Source organism: Pseudozyma flocculosa (assembly GCF_000417875.1).
Source record: "Pseudozyma flocculosa PF-1 unplaced genomic scaffold scaffold00010, whole genome shotgun sequence".
Lineage (NCBI taxonomy): Eukaryota > Fungi > Basidiomycota > Ustilaginomycetes > Ustilaginales > Ustilaginaceae > Pseudozyma > Pseudozyma flocculosa.
In genome coordinates, this window is record NW_006920878.1 from 111279 (window position 1) to 131565 (window position 20287).

Here is a 20287-nt window from a genome sequence, read left to right on the forward strand (position 1 = left end):
CACCGCCTCGGCCGGCCATCCCGCCTCGCTCGCCACGCGGCGGAGGCTCTGGCGGCCAGGGTGAAGAACAAGCCGGGGATTCGAAGGATATGGGTCAGCTGGGCACGCCGCGCGTCGGATGGTGACAGAGAGCGAGGCCATACTCACCTTTGGGCAGCGTCCTAAAAGGGTTTCCATTGGCGCTCGTGGTGAGTGTGACGTTGACGCTCTTGCCCTGGAAGTTGTTGCTCTCGAACCACTGCTTAAGTTTCTTTGCCTCGTCCTCGCTGTCGGTTTCGACAAAGGCGACGCCCTTGGAACGTCCGTTGACCTTGTGCTCGGAGAAAGTCACGTCCTCGAGTGTGAGGGGGACACCGACGTCGTTGGCGGCCTGACGAAGGTCCTCGTCGGTGGTCCACCAGTGCAGATCGCCCACGTAGAGGGCATTTTGGATCGAGGGGTCCGAGACCTTGGGGATGCCTGCTAACGTGCCGCGCAGCGGAGCAGGCTGGGCGGGGAACGTGGACGGTGCGGGGAGCGGAGAGTGCTGCGCCGATGTTGGCTGCTGGTGTTGCTGCTGATGTTGCTGCTGGTGTTGCTGCGGCTGTTTCGCGACAAGTTTGTAGATGCAAATCGTCAGCTTCAGCAGCGGCATAGAGGCCCGCACCGGTCAGCGACCACATCAGACCCACCTTAACATCTTGGTCCTCGTCCTCGCGCTGCCGCTTGCCGGACGTAGACGCGCCTGTACCGCTTCCATTTGCAGATGCTGAAGCGGTAGCCGCGCCGCCGTTGGTCGCTGGCGATGCTCCGGTGGTATGGTCCGCCTCAGTCTTGACAGACGTGGAGGGCTGTGGGTTTTCTTCAGCCTTGATGGCCATCGAGTCCTCGTAGAGGTCATCCTGCGACAGTAAGGGCGGCGGCAGGGGCAGGTCAGAGCGATCCGTACTTGGTCAAGCATCCCCTTCCGCCCTCCGACCTCTGAGCGACGCTGGTACGATCGAACAAGACAGCCCGCCCACTCACGCCGTACAGGTCAAAGTCCTGGTCGGCGTCCGACATGGCCGCACGAGCTCGCTGTAGGCGTTCCGGGGGCGAATCAGATGGATGCGAAGTCTTCCTCCGGGGATGAGGGATGCGATTGCAACGTCGTTGTCGTCGGAGCCAAGGGGCGTTCCACTGTTTACACCGAAGACAGCAAGCATGGAGAAGACACAATGCGCGAGGGCGAGGTGGCGATGAGGAGGGGGTACAGTGATCGGCAGGAAGACAAGCTCCAAGGTCAACAAGGGTGCGTCCGCATGGACCAAGGTGGTACAATCTGAGGCGAGCGTCGTCGAGAGCTCCCCCCGGATCAGGGACAATCGAAAGGCGGATGCGTAGGTACAGGGGACCATCGTACTGGCAAGCCTGAAGAACGGGCTGGAACTCACAGAGTAAGGGTGCGGATCGGGGCGTCTATCGGAGGATATGGTGGAAGCGATGAGGTAGGGATGATGGGGCGCGCCTATGGCACAAGGTGACGCCACGGCCAGGCTCCAAGCTTAGCCAGGCCCCGCTGGCCCAGCGCCCTGCGCCCAAATTTTTTGGCCGTGTGGAGTGACCGAGAGCGAGGCGTTCGACCCGGAAGGCGGACAGGATCGAGGACAGGTTGGGCTGGACGGCGGGCGACGATCACAGCGCCCCTCGGATCCGCTCCCGGCAAGCTGGCCGGCCAGGCCAACGCCTCGCGCCTCGGTCTTTCGCCGAGCGCCCGGCTGGGCCCCGCCGCAAGCTGCCCACTCGCCATGGGCAAGGAGAGGCAGGCAGGCAGGCTAGGTCAAGCGCCCCTGGGTGACTCGCAGCAGCCAAGCCGTCCCACGGGCCATCGCCGCGACCGGAGCTCCCGAAGATGGGCGGCCAGCACCAACAAAAGGGGAGCGGGGAGGGGGGAGGCCATCCTCGCCGCTTCCACCATCCACGCTACTCGCACCCGTCCTCGTTCTCCCCTTCTCCATCTTTGTCGCCCTCGTCTCGGTCGCCGTACTCCTCTCACAGCACCGCCATCCAGCCCGTTCCGCACATCATGTCGTCCTCCCGGCAGCCACTCTACCTCCGCTGTGAGATGAAGCCGGCCGAGCACCGCGCCGCGCTCACGCCCAACACTGCAAAGGCCCTCATCGACGCCGGCTTTGACATCACCGTCGAGTCGGACCCGCAGCGCATCTTCCGCGACGAAGAGTACACGGCCGTCGGATGCAAGATTGCGCCCCACAACACCTTCCACTCGCTGCCCGCCGAGGTCCCCATCATCGGACTCAAGGAGCTCGAGGAGCCCGGCCCGGATCTGCCCCACACCCACATCCAGTTTGCCCACTGCTACAAGAAGCAGGCCGGCTGGGTCGACGTCCTGGGACGCTTCAAGCGCGGCGGCGGAAAGCTCTACGACCTCGAGTTCCTCGAAGACAAGAACGGCCGCCGCGTCGCCGCCTTTGGATGGCACGCGGGCTTCGCCGGCGCCGCCCTCGGTCTCCTCGCCCTCGCCGAGCAGGTCCAGGGCGCCGACCGCCGCCTCGGCGCGCAGAAGGCGTACCCCAACGAGCAGGAGCTCATCGCCCACGCAAAGCAGCAGATTCAGCACATCCGCTCCTCGCGCTCCGACGGCAAGGTCAAGGCACTCGTCGTCGGTGCCCTCGGCCGCTGCGGCCGCGGCGCCATCGACTTTTTCGAAAAGGCCGGTGTGGCGTCCGAGGACATTGTCCGCTGGGACATCCAGGAGACGTCGGCAAAGTCGGGCCCGTACCTCGAGCTGCTCGACGTCGACATCTTTGTCAACTGCATCTACCTCAACCAGAAGATCCCCCCTTTCCTCGACCAGCCCACCATTGCCCAGGCCGGCAGCCAGAGGAGGCTGGGCGTTGTCGTCGACGTGAGCTGCGACACGACCAACCCCAACAACCCGCTGCCCATCTACGACATCAACACCACCTTTGACAAGCCCACCGTCGACGTCGACACGGGCAGCGGCAACCCGCCGCTCACCGTCATCTCGATCGACCACCTGCCCACGCTGCTGCCGCGCGAGTCGTCCGAGGGCTTCAGCCAGGACCTCCTGCCCTCGCTCCTCCAGCTGCCCCACGTGCTCGGAAAGGACACGACCAAGGACGCCGACTACGAAGAGGGCAAGGGCGCCGTCTGGCAGCGCGCCGAGAAGCTCTTCCGCCACCACCTCGCCTTGGCCGAGAAGGAGGGCGCGTGAGGCGCAGCACCGCCGCGAGACCTAGAAGAAGGGATGTAGTCGATAGTCGATCCAGAGACGCAGGAGCAGCGTCGTGGTCTTGGCCTGCCTAGCGCACCTCGTTCCGAAAATTCACGCACGCTGCGATAAATGTGTGCGACTCGCAGTGCGCCATGCCGTATCGTTGACAATGCCGCCTGCCAGCTTTGCTCTGCTGCTCGGTCGTCGAGAGGGTGCACGAGACAGACCACGCCACGCTGCCATGCAATGTGGCTGAATCTACCCCCCCCTGGCGGTGCCTGCTGCGCCGTGGCCCGCGCGCCAACACGGGCCCGTGTGCGGGCTCGCTTCTCGGGTCCGAAGTCGGAATATTCTCGACCTGCCGCGCCGGGGGGAGTGTTCTTTGTGTGCTTCTCTGCTGGAGGGTTGTGCGCGCGCGGTCCCTTGCCCCTCGTCTTCCACCACCGCCGCCGCATCCCAGCCACTGCCCAAGATGATGCCCAACAACGCCCCCATCATCCTCCTCCGCGAGGACACCGACGTGTCCCAGGGAACCGGGCAGCTGCTCTCCAACATCGGCGCCTGCTCGTCGATTGTGTCATGCGTCGCGTCCACGCTCGGCCCGCGCGGCATGGACAAGCTCATCGTCGATGCCCGCGGCAAGGCCACCATCTCCAACGACGGCGCCACGATCCTCAAGCTTCTCGAGATCGTGCACCCTGCCGCCAAGACGCTCGTCGATATCGCTCGGGCGCAGGACGCCGAGGTGGGAGACGGCACGACCAGCGTCGTGCTCCTCGCCGGCGAGATGCTCAAGGAGGCCAAGCCGTTCATCGAGGAAGGTGTGGCGCCGCACGTCATCATTCGCGGCTACCGCAAGGCGGCCCAGCTGGCTGTCGAAAAGGTCAAGGAGATGGCTGTGACGATCGACAAGACCGACAAGGCCGCCTTCCACGACCTGCTGCTCAAGTGCGCCGGCACCTCGATGTCGTCCAAGCTGATCCACTCGCAGAAGCCCTTCTTCTCGCGGATGGTCGTCGATGCCGTCACGTCACTCGATGCAGAAGACCTCGACGAGAACCTGATCGGCGTCAAGAAGGTGCCCGGCGGCGGCATGCAGGACTCGCTTCTGATCAAGGGCGTGGCCTTCAAGAAGACGTTCGCCTACGCCGGCTTCGAGCAGCAGCCCAAATCGTTTGTCGACCCCAAGGTGCTCTGCCTCAACGTCGAGCTCGAGCTCAAGGCGGAGAAGGACAATGCCGAGGTGCGCATCAACGAGGTGTCCGAGTACCAGGCCGTCGTCGACGCCGAGTGGCAGATCATCTACAACAAGCTCGAGGCCATCGTCAAGACGGGCGCCAAGGTCGTCCTCTCGAAGCTGCCCATCGGCGACCTGGCCACCCAGTACTTTGCCGACCGCGACATCTTCTGCGCCGGCCGCGTGCCCGCCGACGACATGAAGCGCGTGGTCCAGGCTGTCGGCGGGTCGGTGCAGTCGACGTGCTCCGACATTGACCCGGCCAAGCACCTCGGCCAGTGCGGCAAGTTCGAGGAGCGCCAGATCGGCGGCGAGCGCTTCAACATCTTCGAGGGCTGCCCGCACGCCAAGACGAGCACCATGATCCTCCGCGGCGGCGCAGAGCAGTTCATCGCCGAGGTCGAGCGCAGCCTCCACGACGCCATCATGATCGTCAAGCGGGCCATCAAGAACAACCAGGTCGTGGCTGGCGGCGGTGCCACCGAGGTGAGCAGCGATGCCGTCTGCCCTGCCGTGGAGCCGGGCAGCACGCCGGTCGGACCATGACTGACGCTCCTACTATCCTCCTCCCTCTACCTTTCCACTCTTCCTGCACCGCTCGCAGATGGAGCTGAGCAAGTACCTTCGCGAGTACTCTCGGACGATCCACGGCAAGCAGCAGCTGATCATTGCCTCGTTCGCCAAGGCGCTCGAGTGCATCCCGCGTCAGCTCGCCGACAACGCCGGGTTCGACGCGACCGACCTGCTCAACCGCCTGCGCATGAAGCACGCCCAGGGCTCGCGGTGGGAGGGCATCGACATCGACGCCGAGGACACGGCCGACCTCATGGAGCGCTTCGTGTGGGAGCCAAGCATCGTGCGCATCAACGCGCTAAGCTCGGCAGCAGAGGCCGCCTGCCTCATCCTCAGCGTCGACGAGACCATTCGCAACTCGGCTTCGGACCAGAGCGGACCCGGCCCCAAGGCGCCGCCGGGCACCGCGCAACGCGCCCTGAGGGGCAGGGGAAGGGGTGGCATGCCCCGCCGCTAGGCCGCTAGGCAACGCCAGCGAGCCGCTGACAGTCTCTCCGCATTCCTCGGCGGTCCTCTCGGGGGATGCGAGCATGTAACATCATCCATCGACCTCATCTCGACACGTGCAGCAGACTCTACCCTCATTGCCGCGGCAACCAAAAAATCGATTCATTCTGGAGACGACCGCCGACATTGTGCAGCCGCTGACGGACCCCAGTCGGCAAGGTGGCGGCGCTCGAAGCGATGCGCTGCGCTGCGCTACTGCTCGACAAGAAGAAGGCCGTCGCTGATCCACTGTTCTCCAACGAGCGAGTCGCTCCTCGTGCGAGAATCAGATACCCTCAAACGCCTCGAACCCGCCTTTCAGCTCGGTCTTGACGTGCCTGCCCTGGCCGGCCTTCTCGTTCAAGAACAGATCGTCGAGCCGCCTTCATTGGCCCACGTGGACACCTGGCGTCGGCCCATGCGTGTCATCTCACGTGCAGTCGCCCTCGCCGCCGGTCGTAGCATGGAGCAGACGCTGCACGCTGCCACACGTGCTGGAGCGGCGCAGATGGCGGTCGATGATCGAGTGTACGTCGCTGACGAGTCAAAGAACGAGCGGTGCGCTGCACGGGCATTCGAGAGGACGTAACATGCCCACGTCGGTGTGGCGAAAGTGAGAGCTTGGCCAACACGTCGTCGTCGCGATCAAGGACCTCGCCGGCTCGAAGCAATGCTCGGCGGGGGACCTCCTTGGATCGACGTCGCCGGGCTGCCTCCGAGGCCACTGAGGTTGATGCCCAAGACGCGAGTGTGGCGGACCGCGCTCGCCGAGGTCGACGGTCCGCTTCACCCCTTGCCTGCCGCTGCGGTCGGTCGATCGAGGGTTGAGGTCGTCCGTAGGCACGGCGGTTCTAGGCTTGTCTGGGCTTTGGAAACGTAGCCCCTCAGGCACTTGTTCGCCGTGGCCGCCTACATCTCGCGAGCCCGACGGCGTCGGCCTGGGCGTGATCCGGTCCTCGGCCTGCGATCCTCGGACGACATTCGTCGGAGCCACACGACCGGCTCGCCGTTCTTGGTGCAGCGATCGATCCTCACGCAGCGCGGACCACCCTAAGGATCTCTTGAGGCGAGCGTCAGGCTCTGCCCCAGGCAGTGACCAGTGCCACAAACGGGGCCGGGGCGGCAGCCTAGGATGGACGCGCGGACAGAGTCTGGACGAAGGTTGTGCCGCATCCCGCCCAGATCGACACCGGCTGTGCCTCTCCTGGAGCAGGCATCGAGAGCGGGACGAGCCCATGGCGGTCGTCTTCGTCGCCCTGGGCGAGGTTGCCGTGCTCGTTCCAACCCGTACCCCACACCTCTTGGGCGGAGCCGCGGCCGACGAGAACGAGCGTGTGCTCGCTGCCCGACGCCAGAGCGATGAACCGGGCCCTGTCGCCTCCTCGTTGACGCATGAGCGGCGACGTGTCCATCTCCACGACCACGGATGGATCGGCGCCCGCCGAGGATGTGGGAGAGGCGCCGAGCTGACCCTTCTTGTTGTTGCCAGAGCTCAAGATGCGATCTTGCCCCTCGTCATGACCATCGCGGCAGCAGAGCAGGACAGACGTGCCGTTCCAGTTGCACGCCACCGACGCCACCACGCCCTGATCCAGCGCTGCGGAGCCAGCCAGCGCGCACTGCCCTTGTCGGTTGGAGCCCCAGAAGGCGAGCTTGCCCGCGACCAGGGCGACCGTGTGGTCACGGCCAGCAGCCAGTGCCAGGCCGTCGAGCACGCTTCCCGGCGACTGATGGGGCAGCGTCCATGTGCGCATCAGCTGCGGCGTCGATGCGATGGCGGGGACAGGACCCGGTCTTGTCCTCGAGCGGCTGGCCTCGGCCGGATCCTCGGAGCCTCTGGCCATCTCACCCACTTGTCCGTGGCGAGCCGATCCCCAGCCGACGAGCGATAGGCAAAGGGGGCCGCTGCTGCTCTCGTCTTCGGCACTGGAGGCGAGAAGTACGGCGGCGTGCCTCAACCCGGCAGCGATCCTGAGCACCGAGTAGGGGGCGGGCGCAAGCACATCGACGACGTGGACAGCCGAGTCTGGCGCAGGGCTGCGCACGCCCAGCTGGCCGAAGGTGTTGTCCTTGGGCAGACCGAGCGACACGATGAGATCGCTGGCCGTGGTGCCGTCGGTGTCGCGATGAGACGGGCCGAGGACGAGGTAGCTGACGTTCCAGCCGCAGGCCACCAGCTTGGGCGACTGGTAACCGGCCGACTGGACAGCGTCGAGCGTTCCCTCTGCCACGAGAGGGTCGAGCACCTCACGCCGCAGGTCGAGGCGGCGGAAGCTCAGCAGTGGTGGAGGCGGCAGCGATGAGCCCGTGGAACCGACCGCAAGGGCGCCGAGCTGGCCCTCTGCGCCCGTGCCAGCGACCCAGACCTGCCTTGCATCGGGTCCGGGTTCGTCTTTGTCGTCGAGGCCGGCTGGATGTCGAACTAGGATGGTGAGGGTATGGTTGGCGCCAGACGAGAGGGCAGCAACCTTCCAGCCGGGCGGCGGAAAGGGAGAAGGGGCGCTGCCGTGGCCTTTGTCCGAGGTCGTAGTCGCTATGGCCGTGGTGGTTGTGAGGGCATGGCAATCCCGATTGTGATTTAGGCCAAGCTGAGCGCCCGAGTTGCTACCGGCGGCCCACAGACGAAAGCGAGAGGGCTGGGGCGGCGGTGGCATGGTGGTGAAGGTAGGTGGATTGGGAGGCGCTTCGCAAAGGGGACAAGCAGGTGGAGGCCGAGCTCCTGCAGACACAGGCAAGGCCTGCTGCAATCCTAGCCTGCTTCATTCAACGGTTGTTGCTGCATCAGAGTGCCCACCAGGCAAGGCTATCTTGTACTCTTGACGGTGCAGCTGTGCCCAAGGTCTGCAGTTGCTGCTCAAACAGCTTAATGGTTCTGAGGCATGCTCACACATCCACAGGGGTCAGATAGGGCATTGCCAACCTGACCAAACTTGCCATTGGTCTTGGACAGGCCCTTGGCCACCTCAGCTACCTCAGATTGGGTGTTGGTAAGGGAGTCTGAGATGGCAGCCACGGAATTGGCAATGCTGGCGAGCTTGGATTGGTTCTTGCAGCGCTGGGCGCTTGCATCCTGGAACTTGGAGAGCACCTTGGCCAAAAACTTACGGTACTGGCGCATCTCGTTGTCCGTGCGCACCATGAATCCACGCATCTGGGCGTGTGTGATCCTGAACTTGGAGCAAATGAGGCCGCGGAGGTTGTCCTGTGAACTGAACAGCAGACTGACATCGCGAGCTACAGCTGGGCGGTAGAGTTTGGCCTGCTGACGCAGCACAGCAAAGAGGAAGCCAACAGCACAGAAGAGGAGGAGGCAGAAGATGGTGTCCATCAAGGGATATCCTCAGCAACCTTCCCTCCATAGCTTCCTCGCTTTCACGTCCCTCGGGCCTTGTGCCTTGCACTTCAATCTTGCACAGTCAAGAGGGGATAAGAGACAAGCATAAGCAGCCTGGTTGCAACAGCAACAGCTGCAGTGCAACAGCAGATGAAATTGCAGCAGCATTGAGATACATATCATGTAGCCCCAGCCCAAGCAAGGCCCGCATGCAACGCTCGAAGCAGGCAGGGCGGGCAGGCAGGGTCTTCCACGCTCTGTTTCAATGCAGGGTTCAAAGGCCTGCCTGCTGGCTGCCCTGCGCACACACACACACGCCCTCAGGCCCCTTATCTCACGTCTTGCGGGGCCGTCTGCTTGCCTGGAAGCCGGGCCAGCTCGACTTTCTGGGAGAGAGCTGCTAACCCAAGGTTGGCGGACGCCACCCTTCCAGCCGTCCGGACCTTGCCACAGACCGACCTTGCCACTGTCCTTCTCGCCACCACCGCCATCCCCTGCCAGCCCTGCACTCCTCGTCCGTTCGCCAACTTGGCTTGGCATCAATTCCAGCGTCACCGACCTGCTGCCGCTCCTCCTCTCTCTGCGCCCTATCCGTCGTCGCAGTCACTTTTCTCGTCCCACCAGGACCGCAATTTCACCACCTCGACGGAGCATCCCTCAGCTCGCGGCCCTGGAACATCATACCTTGCCGCACCGATCGCCTCTCCGACTCCGAGGCTGCCGCACCTGACGATGGACCCCGCACGGCAAACCTGGATCGTCGACATGGAAACGCAAGCTCAGCGCCAGCCCACGGCCGGCCCATCCTCTCGTCGTCACACCACGCCCCCTTTGCCTTTCCCCGTCTCTCACCCGTGCCACGATCCAGCCGATCCCAAGGGCAAGGGACGGCAGATGGAGCCGACGGACGGCCTCAGCGGAGATCATCTTGCGCAGGCCTCCGCCGCCAACGTCGACGTCGCACCAGAGAACTTGCCACTGCAGCAAACCGGTTCGGACCACCACCAAGGACGCGCAGACGGAATCTTCGGCAGTGTCGCCCCCAGGCCGGTCTTTCCCAACTCTCTCTACGCGCTCGAGGACGACAGCGGTGGCGACAGACATGACGGACAGCCCAGCTCTTCCTATCGGACGTCGTCGGCGGCACCAGCCTCAAGGACACTCTGCGGCTCTCGACCCATCGACTCCAGCCGCTCCGACTCAGACGTCCGTGGCATCCCGATTGCAGCGAACCGTCAGGCCACGGGCAAAGGCCGGCCGACGCACGTTCGAGCGAGTTCCTCGGCGGCCTCAGCCAATCTCTTCGACTTCTTCGGGCCAAGCTCGGTGGCGAGCGCGGGCACGGCAGTCACCGCGACCACCAGCTCACGCCCTTCGTCTTTGCATGGGGACTCATTGTCCAAGCTGCCGACGCCAGAGCCTTACCGCGCACCGTCTCGATGCGACCACGGGCCTGCGTCTGCTCCAGAGAGAATCGCCCAAGGTGCAGACGTCGACTTGCGAGCACCGCACCATCACCCTCTTTGCGACACGCTGCAGCGGAGCGATGGCCGATCGGCTGGCGTTGCCACCCATCGTGTTGAATCCCAAAGCCCTCCAACGTACCCAGACGAGGCGTTGCCAGGCTACGAAGATGCCCCGCCTTACACGCCCTCGCCCATGATCAGCGCCCAGATCGGAGGCTTACATGGCGAGAACGAAGATCTGCGCTTGACGTCGGGCAACTTCCGGGATCGCTTCCTGTCGAGCCGACTTGCGCGCAGGCTTCACATCTCTGGGGCGCGACAAGCAGGGGATGGGGATGTGGCGCCGAGGTCGAGCGACCCGTTGACGCTCCAAGGCAGTCCTGGCGACATTCGTCGACCGCACCAGCGCATCCCGTTTGTCAGGAGCGATAGCGCCCCGGAACCTCCTCGCCTGAACAGAAGGCGTGTCGAGGTGCGCTCATTCGCCGCCACAAACTATGTGCAGGGCGCCGTCATGGGACCGACCTCTGGACGTGCAAGATCACGGAGGCCATCGTCGTCCGCCAACGTACGCCGCGGGCCATCCACGCTAGACTCAGTCCCGATGCGATCAACTCGCGGACCGAGTTCCGCAACACCACCTACAACCTCAGTGCTGAGCGAGAGAAGCACCGCGGCTGCTGTCTCCACCGTCGATGGACGAGCCTCACAAGGGAACAGCCGGCCGCACAGCAGGGCTGCCTCGTACGCTGGCGGCAGCGGAGGCCTATTCACCTGCGGCTACACGTCCAGCGTTCGCAGCGGCGCTTCAACACCGATGCGACAGGCACGCAGCAACAAGAGCCGTAGCGTCAGCCTCCGTGATCTCTCGGACCGTCTCTTGCACCGCGACCGCGACCACAACCACGGTCACGACAGCGAGACCGACGGTGGACATCAGCGCGATGCGGCTGACTTGGGCAGTGCCGCCGAGCCGACGCACGCCTCCGAGGAGATGATCGCAACAACGGCGCCGGCGACGCCGCCTGATGCCGAGGCGTCGGTGCCTGCCTCTGCCAGCAATCACGAAAGGCCCGCCGGTGAGACCTCGGAGAGCCCGCCGCAATATCCTGTGGCTCACAATGAGCGGCCGAGCTGGCTCTATCCGGTCAACAGCGTTCCGCATGCATCCGTCGTCATCGAGGCTGCCGAGCCGTGCGGTCCGATATCGTTGCTGCCCAGCGCGACACCTTGTCACTTCGCCAAGCTACCGCGCGAACTGGCTCTGCTTTGCTTTGAATCCTTGATCGGCCTGCACATCAACGAGCATCTGCAACAGATTGAGGACGGGGCGTGGCGGGGATCAATCGCCTTCGGCCGCCGCTGGGTGGGCGTTCAGAGCGCCATGAGGGAGCTGATCAGGCTCCGCCGCGTATCACGCCAATGGCAAGACTACGTCCTCGACGGACAGCTCTGGCACTCGCTCGAGCTGCCTTCCTTTCCGCACATGAGCGCCGCTTGCCTGCACCGCATCGCCCGAGCGGCCGGCCCCTTTGTCAAGACGTTGGACCTTCGGGGCTCGTCTGGCCTGGCATCCCATCCCATGCCCTCGTTATCAGGGGCTGGACAGCATGGGGGCATGACGAGTGCAGGTGCGGGATCAACGCCGCCCTCGATAACCTGGTCAAGCCTCGTCGAGCTCAACCTCCAAGGATGCCGCAACCTGAGCAGCTCGTCGCTTGCCGACTTTCTGCGCTCTACGCCGGGCCTCAGGGCGCTCGATCTCGGTGGTCTCGACTGCGTCACGGACGGTACCTGCCGCACAATTTCCGAGACGTTGACGGCGCTCGAGCAGCTCGACATTAGTCGCTGTGCCAACGTCACTGACGCCGGCATCGCTGCACTGGTCGCAAGTCCGGGACCGAGCTCGCCACCTTTCGGAGGCTGCCCTCGCGATACCGCGTCGTCTTTCCGGATCTTCAGGGCTGCTGGAGTCACGACGCCTGCACCCGAGACAATGTCGTCGATCGGCAAGCGGTGGCCCAACCTCGAAGAGCTTGATCTCAGCCACACGGATCTGGACAACGCCTGCATCGCCAGCTGGGTATCCAGTTGGGGCGACTCGAGACGCGGCAAGGACGCCGACGTTACCCCCGTCGCCGCTACCGACAACGGCGATGTCAGGGACAGCGCGTATCACATCGCGCTTACGCCACGCCAAGCAGGCTCGCTCGAAGACGAAGGACCCATCCATCGCCGAACCTTCCCGCGCCTTGTCAAGCTCAAGCTCGGCTCGTGCCCCCGGCTGACGGACGTCGCTGCGTCACACCTGGCATGGGCCCTTCCGAGCCTCGAGGTGCTGGAGCTGTCGTCTGCTGGCGGCGCCCAGGATCAACGCATCAGGGATGCGGGTCTGTTGAGGCTGCTGCCGTCGGTGCCGCGGCTGCGGAGATTGGACCTCGAGGGCGCCTCGACCATCTCTGATCGCGTCCTAGCCGCCCTCACGCCGCCGCCCTCTTGTGTCGAGGTCAACGGCGCTGCTGTGCCTCCAGAAGGCGTGGCCGCTGCCTCCGGATCGCTCCGGTTGAACCGCCTTCGTCGGCAGCAAGGGAGGGGCGCTGTCTCGGATCCCGTCGAAGGCGCACTCCCAAGTCCGTCGTCCGACATCGCGGCCGGCGCGGCGCTAATCCCGGTCACTGGGACACAATTGACCCACCTCGTCCTCTCATCCGCCAAGCAGCTCAGCGTAGCGGCAATCATCTTGCTGATCCGGGGATGTCCCAACCTGCATCACCTCGAGCTCGACGACACGGAGGCCGGCGATGCGGTCGCACGCGAGTTCGTGCTACTAGCTCGGCGGCGCAAGGCTCAGGGCGCTCATCTCACCCTGATCGACTGCCGCGGACTGACGCGCAGCACCAACCTAGAGCTCGCCCACCTCGAGAGCGTCGAGGGATCTGCCGGCACACGGCCTCGCGCTGGCCGGCGAGGCTGGACGTTCCGACACTTTCGCTACGACGACGCGGATGCCGCTGCGATCGAGAGCTCGCGCGCAGCACGCGTGGTCCAGAGTGGCGCTGACATGGACACCGAGATTGCCGGCGTCGTCGATGCCAGCGGTCGACAGGACACCTTGACCTCCTCCGATCCACGACGCACGAACGGCACCGCCGCGCATACCAGCACCGCCGCTCTTCGCGCCGTGCTCGGCCAGGATGAGTGCAATGCCGACCGGGTCGTCCTGAAAAACTATTATGCGTGGGAGTCCGTCCAAACCCGCGCAAGAGCCCGAGATGCCGGACGCTCCTCGCGCGGGCGATCCTCGACCACGGCGGCCGCACCTCCTCGTGCCACCCGAACCGGATCGACGCGCACATGGTGGCTACGGATTCTCGCCGCCGTCATAGGTGACCCCAACGACGGCGGCGAGGACACGAACGTACGTTAGCGCCGAGAGCAATCAATCATCGTTCACAGAAAAGTGCGAGGTCAACAAACTAATCATATTGCAGCTACGTACAGGCGGTCTTCCCTCCCCGTATACGGGGAGAGGCGGGAGCGGGGATAAGTGGCATCCCTCCCCTTCCGAGGAGGTCCTCGGACGGGGAGGGGCGGGAAGGGGAAGGGAACGGGGAAGGGAAGGGGAAGGGGAAGGGAAGGGAGAGAGCCGAGAAGAGGTCTTCCCTCCCCGCGCAAAGGCAGGGAGAGGCGGGAGCTGGGAGCTAGTGGCATCCCTCCCCGTTCGAGGACGGGGAGAGGCGGGGGGATTATTTTCGCAGACACGTTACCGTGCCGCCTTGCCAGAGTACTTTAGGCGTACCGGCACGACCCTTCCGTGCAAGGTAGCGTACGCGAGCGCGGATGAGAGGGTGAGGGATCAGAATTGGGGAGGGGGGCGAGGGAAAGGCCCCTTCTTATCCCTTCTGATCCGGCCCTCCGACGTGCCAGCTGAGGCCAGCTCCCCCAGCGCCCTCGAACAGCGCTATTCAGATCACGGTAGGAATTGTATTGCCATTACAAGCCCTCTTCGCGCTTTGCCGGGACGCTGCCATCTGAAAAAAATTACGGGAGATGGTCGCGGATCCGAAAAAAATTACGGGAGACGGTCGCTGATCCGAAAAAAATCACGACAGACGGTCGCTGTTTCAGAAAATTACGGGATACGGCTCTGATCTTCAAAAAATTACGGGAGCCGGGCGCGTTTGGAAAATCAAGGGAGACTGTCGAGCGCGTCGGTTCCGAGCGCGACGGACGCGCGGCCCCTTGGCTGCCTGGCCGCCGAGGCCTCCACTCCTCGGCTCCTCTGCTTCCTTCATCTGCCTCTCCGCTGCCGCTGCCGCCGTCGCCCACGCTTTGGGTCTCCTGTGCTCGTCGCGCCTCGCCGCATTCGACTCGCTGTTCTCGTACGCCCTGCTCTTCCGAATCTGCGACGCTCACGTGGACACGACAGGATCCCTCTCGGCATGCAAATTGACCCTTCAAGGGCGGTCTCGAGTCGCGTCGCGCCTGGCCTCGCGGAACGGCACAAACGGGCTCGGCCGCTCCGAGAGCGTCGCGTGCCTTCAGATCAGCCCACCCCGTTGTTCTCGGCCGTCAGCGCGCGTGAGAGGCTCAGAAGGGACAGCGCGCGTCCCGTGGTCCTCAGAGAGAACAGCGCCTCAACAAGGCCGGCACCCCGCTGCAGGGTCCGTCCAAGCCTGTCGCGGCGGCGCCACGGTCAACAAAGCCAGCAGCATCACCACAGCAGGAGAACACCGACGCAGCGACCACAGCTTTCGCCAACTTGGCCACTACGACAACAGCGACATCATCCTCATCAGGAGTCGCAGCAGAGGACGGTCAGCCCACTGAAAAGACGCTCGAGGAGCGCATCAAGGAGTTGGGTGAACCGCCGCGCGTGCTCGCGAAGAGTCCCTGCTAGCGTCCACGACCGGTTGTGTGACGGAACGGCGCACACGCTCGTCCGCCTCTCCTCTTGCTCCTCCACAGGGGCGGATGGCTGCCCTTCCCTCGCCTCACCCCGTGCTCGCGTGGAGGGCTCCTTACGCACCCGCGTTCGACGCGACGGACGCTCTCTGCTGCTGGATTTTCAGTCAACATGCCGAACCAAGGGTCCGCCCCTTATCTGTGCACTGTACGCCCGCGTGTCGAGCGTGTGTGCTCGCATGGTCTGACAGTCCAGTCGTCTGCACACGTAATCATGCTGTATGTGCACGGACCGGATGGCACAGGCAAACCAGGCGACCCGGAGCCCGAACCGCTGCCAGCGGCCCAACGTGGCGTAGGGAACCCCGGGCTGCTGCCAGCTGCCCTGGGCGGGGGAAAAGTCTGCTGCCGCTGACTTGGGATTTATTTTGTGCTAGGGTCGATGCCGCTCGTTATCCTAGTGGGGGCCGCTGCCGCTTGCCCTGGGAGAAGAAAGAAGGGAAGGAAGGAAGGGAAAGGAGGGAGGGTAGGATTATATACCTTCGATCTGGTTCATGGGCGGGGGCGCTGGGTGGGTGGACGGGCAGGCGGCCCCTGCGGTCGCACTGCATTTCGCCAGTACGGGCGTAGGGCGCTAGCTCCGGGGTGAGGCCAGCCAATCTCCGGGTTTGCGAGGCGCTTATGTCCATGTGGGCCCCTAATGTCCGGGAAACGATTAAGTCCAGCAGCTCCCCGGAGCTACGGGACCCTTAAGTCCAGGCAGACATCGCTGGTAAGTCCGGAAAACGCTTATCTCCAGGTTAGCTCCGGCCGCGAGCACGTGGAAGCAAAAAATTCCGGCGGAACACGCGGCTTACCTCCGGCCAGCGGGACCCTTATGTCCACGTGGTTACCGATATGTCCGTATGGCCCCTTATCTCCAGAAGATCCCTCGCCGGGCGCGCCCCTTATCTCCATGTGGCCCTCGAAACCTCCGGGTGTACCCTAAGCTCCGGGAGGGTCACGGAGTTAGGCAGCGGGGCCCCACCCCCCTCGACCCCTATTCCCCGGAGTTTGAGCTCCTCGGCGGCCTCAGGGAAAGTGCCTCGGTCGATCCCCGCCCCGCCCCTGAGCCCTGCTGCCCTGCTGCCCGCCCGCCCTGCCGCCCGTCCGCCTGCCAGTCCCAGGCCCCCCATGGACCAGATCAAAGGTATATAATCCTACCCTTCCTCCTTTCCCTTCCTTCCTTCCCTTCTTTCTTCTCCCAGGGCAAGCGGCAGCGGCCCCCTAGGATAACGAGCGACATCGACCCTAGCAAGGCGGCGGCAGCCGACCAAAAATAAATCCCAAGTCAGCGGCAGCAGACTTCTCCTTCCCCGCCCTCGGGCAGCTGGCAGCAGCCCAGGGCAAAACGCGTTTGCGTCATTGGCAGCGGCCCAGAACTCGCGCCCTCGCCTTGCTTGGGGTTACCTTCTTGCTGGCCCCGCTCCGATGCACGCCGGCCTGTTCAATTCGTCCTGGTACGGGAGAAAGCAGGTTGACGCTCGTTCATCTACGCCGCGCTGTGTGCATCCCTGGTAAGACCTCGGTCAACCTGTACAGTCTGAAGTCTCGAACGGCCAATGAACAGCTAGGAGCTCAGGTGCAGCGGATCGCAACCGGGGAAGACCCAGTCCGTCCCAGGCGTGTGTTAGAGTCAAGGCGCCTTCGCTTCGAACCGGTTGTGGCGAGCGTGGGCTCCGACGCTTGCGGCCTTGGATCCGTGTACATACCGCGCGATGCCCCGGTACGACCACCTCAGACGCCACACGCGTTGGACCAGGGCAATGTCAGCTCGTCGCGTCGGACCAGGGCAATGCTACCCCGACGCGTCAGACCAGGGCAATGCTCTAGCTCGTCGCGTCAGACAGACCAGGGCATTCTAAAATTGCTAGCACTTCGCGTCGAACCAGGGCCTGGCCAGGCAATACTCTAGCTCGTCGCGTTGGACCAGGGCAGTGCTAGCACGTCGCGTCCTCTTGGCCCCCACTGCGTTGCGAGTCAGTGTGACCACTTCGCACCGCCAACACAACCTCGAGACGAGGGATGAAGTGCGTCCTCGGCTGTCAGCCACGCCTCCGGTTGAATGACGTGCCATGCCGCTCCAGTCCGCCCGTCCTCTTGCGCTCGACTTGCTCAAATACCTCTTGGTCGAGCATCGACCCGGACGGTGCGTCTCGTTCTTCGGGCTCGTCACCGTTCCTGCACCCTGGCTGCAGTACGCCGACCTCTGCCTCGTCCTCGTCCTCAGCGGACTCGGCCTGGTGATCCAGTCGGTCACAGGCGACATCTCAGCGCACCTCTACCGGCTCCTCAGAGAGATCTGACCGGTCACCAACGGAGCACGAGGGCCTCGGCTCCTCGGAATCCAGCATGACCTGGCTGTGCCCCATCGTTGTCATCCTAGAGCGAACTTTCAATGACAAAGCTGGAAGCGTCTCGGCACAAGGTATCGTTACGGCAAAGCGGGGCTCTGGGAAGGCTTGACTCGGAGACCACGGGCGATCGTGTACGGCCGCCGTGGTGCGAGTTGCTGGTACCGCCCCTCCGTTCAGATGTTGGCCATCAGTTTGCCTTGGTTCTTGAGCTCGCGCAGCTTGTTCATTGTGTCGACCTCGCCCTGTCCGCCGACCTTCTGCTGGACGGCGGGGTCAGCGACTCGCATAAAGACATTGTGCCTCTTCTCGTCGGCGATGGTGTACACGCCGGTAGTGACGCCGCCGTTCCTCTGGCGGCGCAGGTCCTCGACCAGCCTCTCGACGTGTTCGTCGGCGTCGAGGACACCCTTGGAGAAGGCGACGTTGCTCTTGGTGTACTCGTGGCCACAGAAGACGACCGTGTCGCCGGGCAGCGAGGCGAGGACGACGTTGAGCGCCTTGTGCATTTCGTCGGCCGAGCCTTCAAAGAAGCGACCACAGCCCGAGACAAAGAGAGTATCGCCGGTGAAGACGGCGCGCAGCTTCTCGCCGTCCTTGCCCTCGGGGCCCTGCGACAGGCCCTCGCGGCCGTCCTCGACGAAAAAGCAGATCGAGTCCTGGGTGTGGCAGGGAGTGGCGTGGCACGATACGTTGATCGACGGGAAGAGCGGGAAGCTGTCTCCGTGCTCGACCTTCTTGTTGAGCGCTGGAATCTGCTCAGAGCCGCCCCAGATGGGGAGCGAGGGGAATGCTTTGGCCTGAGGCACGACGTTGGCGGAAAAACAGGGGGACGAGCCCGTCGAGGGCCATGACATCGTCAGCAACCGGCGTCGTCGCACACACCTCTTACGAATGCCCGCACCGCCACAGTATCGCATCGATCGCGGATGGGCGCATGATAAACTCACAAAGGCCTCGTTTCCGCCGCTATGATCCGCATGGTGGTGGGTGGTCAGTAGGCCGATGACGTCCTCATCCTCGATGCCGTAGTCGTTGCGTGCGACCTCGCGGACCTTTGCAAAGTCGAAAGGGTCGACGAACGCGGCCTTTTGTCGGCCATCGCTCGCGGACTGGGGCGAAGAGAGGATGAGGTAGGCGTAGTTGTCCGAGCGGACAGGTACAGGGATGACCTTCATTCTTGCACTAGGCCAGCAGCCGTCGGAAGGGGCGAGCGCAAGACCGAAGGGAACCGGGGATGGATCAGCACGACGGACGGGCTAGAGGGCTAGCCGGCAAGGTGAGCAGCAGCAAGGTGCTGAGAAAGCGGGCGGGCTCGCTTTCGCGTGCAGCGGTGCACAGGGTGGCCACTCACGCTGGTGTGTTGGTGAAGTAGCGAGCGAGGGTGCGGGGTGGGAGCGTCGAGGGCTGGGAAAAGTGGCGGCAGGTTTGAGCTGCGCGTGTGAGCATCAAGGCGAAGGGGACAAGGCGAGTAGGTGCATTGGACGGTGTTGCTGACGTCGATGGAAGTGTGGCGTGCGGTACCAGTTGGATGGTGGTGCGCTAGCTTCCTGGCGTGCGATGGGACCAGTCAGCGCGCGGGAGTCGGGAGACTCTGAGCAGAGCGCCTGGTCACCTTTTTTCGGCCCCGGGCGCGACGCGACCTGCGTGCAACCGCGAGGCGCGGCCAGGCCTGGCCGACCTGAGGAAAACAGTCAGGGCAAGCCCGAGGGTGGGCATGACGAAAATTGTCGGGCGCGCGCGCGTCCATTCTCGCGTGGAGCGGTTGGACCTGCAGGCAGGTAGGGTCTGACCCGGCTTGCCTGCCAGCTGGCCTTCCCGCTGCACCCTGCAGTGGAGAGCCCCGCCTGATCGGACGACAGCATGATATGGCTTCATCACGAGACAAGGAAACTCCAAACTTCGCTGGTGCTTCGAAGGGATGCTGGGCCACATTCAGCTCGCTCGCTACAGAGCTCGCTACAGAGGTGTGACTGCCGTTTGCCGCCAGTATCGCAGGACGGCAACGACGGCCGATTCGTCGGTTTGGAAAAGCCAGGCGCGTCCGCGATCGAGTGTGGCGCGTGAAGGCTGGGAGGCAGGCAGAGCAGGGCCAGTCGCGCAACGCGGGCAGGACCGCGTCGCCTGCAGCGGTCTCGTAGCGTCATCCGCTCCCGCAAAGCACGCCCCTGCGATGCCTACCGCCATCCGGTCCTTCTGTCGCACACCCTGGATCAGGCAGAGGATCGTTCATCCCTGCCCGTGCTTACTCTCGGCGGTTTCCAGCCGCCGTGGCGCAGGCGACATGACGCCCACCCCGCCGGGCTGCTGCCAGCTGCCCTAAGGGCGGGGGGACTTGGGGAAAGAGAAGTCTGCTGCCGCTGACTTGGGGAAAGAGAAGTCTGCTGCCGCTGACTTGGGATTTATTTTTGGTCGGCTGCCGCCGCCTTGGTACTAGGGTCGATGCCGCTCGTTATCCTAGGGGGCCGCTGCCGCTTGCCCTGGGGGAAGAGAAGGAAGGAAGGGAAGGGGGGTAGGGCAGGATTATATACCTTCGATCTGGTTCGTGGGCGGGGCTTCTGTGGGCGGGCCGGCAGGCGGGCGGGCGGGCGGCAGGGCGCTATGCCTCAGGCAACTGCACTGCCCGCAGGGCACGGTAACCCCGGAAATAGGAGCGGGAACCACACGGGAACGGCC

The 20287-nt window shown here is 64.2% G+C and overlaps 6 protein-coding genes across 6 annotated transcripts in view; 3 read left to right on the forward strand and 3 right to left on the reverse strand.

The window, feature by feature from the left end:
* The window catches only part of PFL1_03274 (uncharacterized protein), a gene marked incomplete at both ends in the record, with an annotated part of 2013 nt that extends 972 nt beyond the window's left edge, over positions 1–1041 (reverse strand). Inside the window, 3 exons of the mRNA XM_007880791.1 lie at positions 148–583; positions 672–881; positions 1006–1041. Of these exons, the coding sequence (XP_007878982.1) occupies positions 148–583; positions 672–881; positions 1006–1041 (682 nt within the window). The remainder of the gene's footprint in view (positions 1–147; positions 584–671; positions 882–1005) is intronic.
* A 1003-nt stretch (positions 1042–2044) lies between these two features.
* On the forward strand, positions 2045–3217 carry PFL1_03275 (uncharacterized protein; the record flags this gene model as incomplete). Its single annotated transcript, XM_007880792.1, has 1 exon — positions 2045–3217. The coding sequence occupies one exon, from the start codon at positions 2045–2047 to the stop codon at positions 3215–3217; it is 1173 nt and encodes a 390-aa protein (XP_007878983.1).
* Positions 3218–3689: 472 nt separating this feature from the next.
* PFL1_03276 (uncharacterized protein) lies at positions 3690–5484 on the forward strand (the record flags this gene model as incomplete). The annotated part of the gene is made up of 2 exons (XM_007880793.1): positions 3690–4940; positions 5059–5484. The coding sequence occupies 2 exons, from the start codon at positions 3690–3692 to the stop codon at positions 5482–5484; spliced, it is 1677 nt and encodes a 558-aa protein (XP_007878984.1).
* Positions 5485–6640: 1156 nt separating this feature from the next.
* On the reverse strand, positions 6641–8664 carry PFL1_03277 (uncharacterized protein; the record flags this gene model as incomplete). Its single annotated transcript, XM_007880794.1, has 2 exons — positions 6641–8046; positions 8439–8664. 2 exons carry the CDS (start codon positions 8662–8664, stop codon positions 6641–6643), a joined length of 1632 nt encoding a protein of 543 aa, XP_007878985.1.
* Positions 8665–10506: 1842 nt separating this feature from the next.
* Positions 10507–13740, forward strand: PFL1_03278 (uncharacterized protein; the record flags this gene model as incomplete). Its single annotated transcript, XM_007880795.1, has 2 exons — positions 10507–13639; positions 13700–13740. The coding sequence occupies 2 exons, from the start codon at positions 10507–10509 to the stop codon at positions 13738–13740; spliced, it is 3174 nt and encodes a 1057-aa protein (XP_007878986.1).
* Positions 13741–17787: 4047 nt separating this feature from the next.
* Positions 17788–19060, reverse strand: PFL1_03279 (uncharacterized protein; the record flags this gene model as incomplete). The annotated part of the gene is made up of 3 exons (XM_007880796.1): positions 17788–18411; positions 18562–18796; positions 18966–19060. The coding sequence occupies 3 exons, from the start codon at positions 19058–19060 to the stop codon at positions 17788–17790; spliced, it is 954 nt and encodes a 317-aa protein (XP_007878987.1).
* Positions 19061–20287: the final 1227 nt, after the last annotated feature.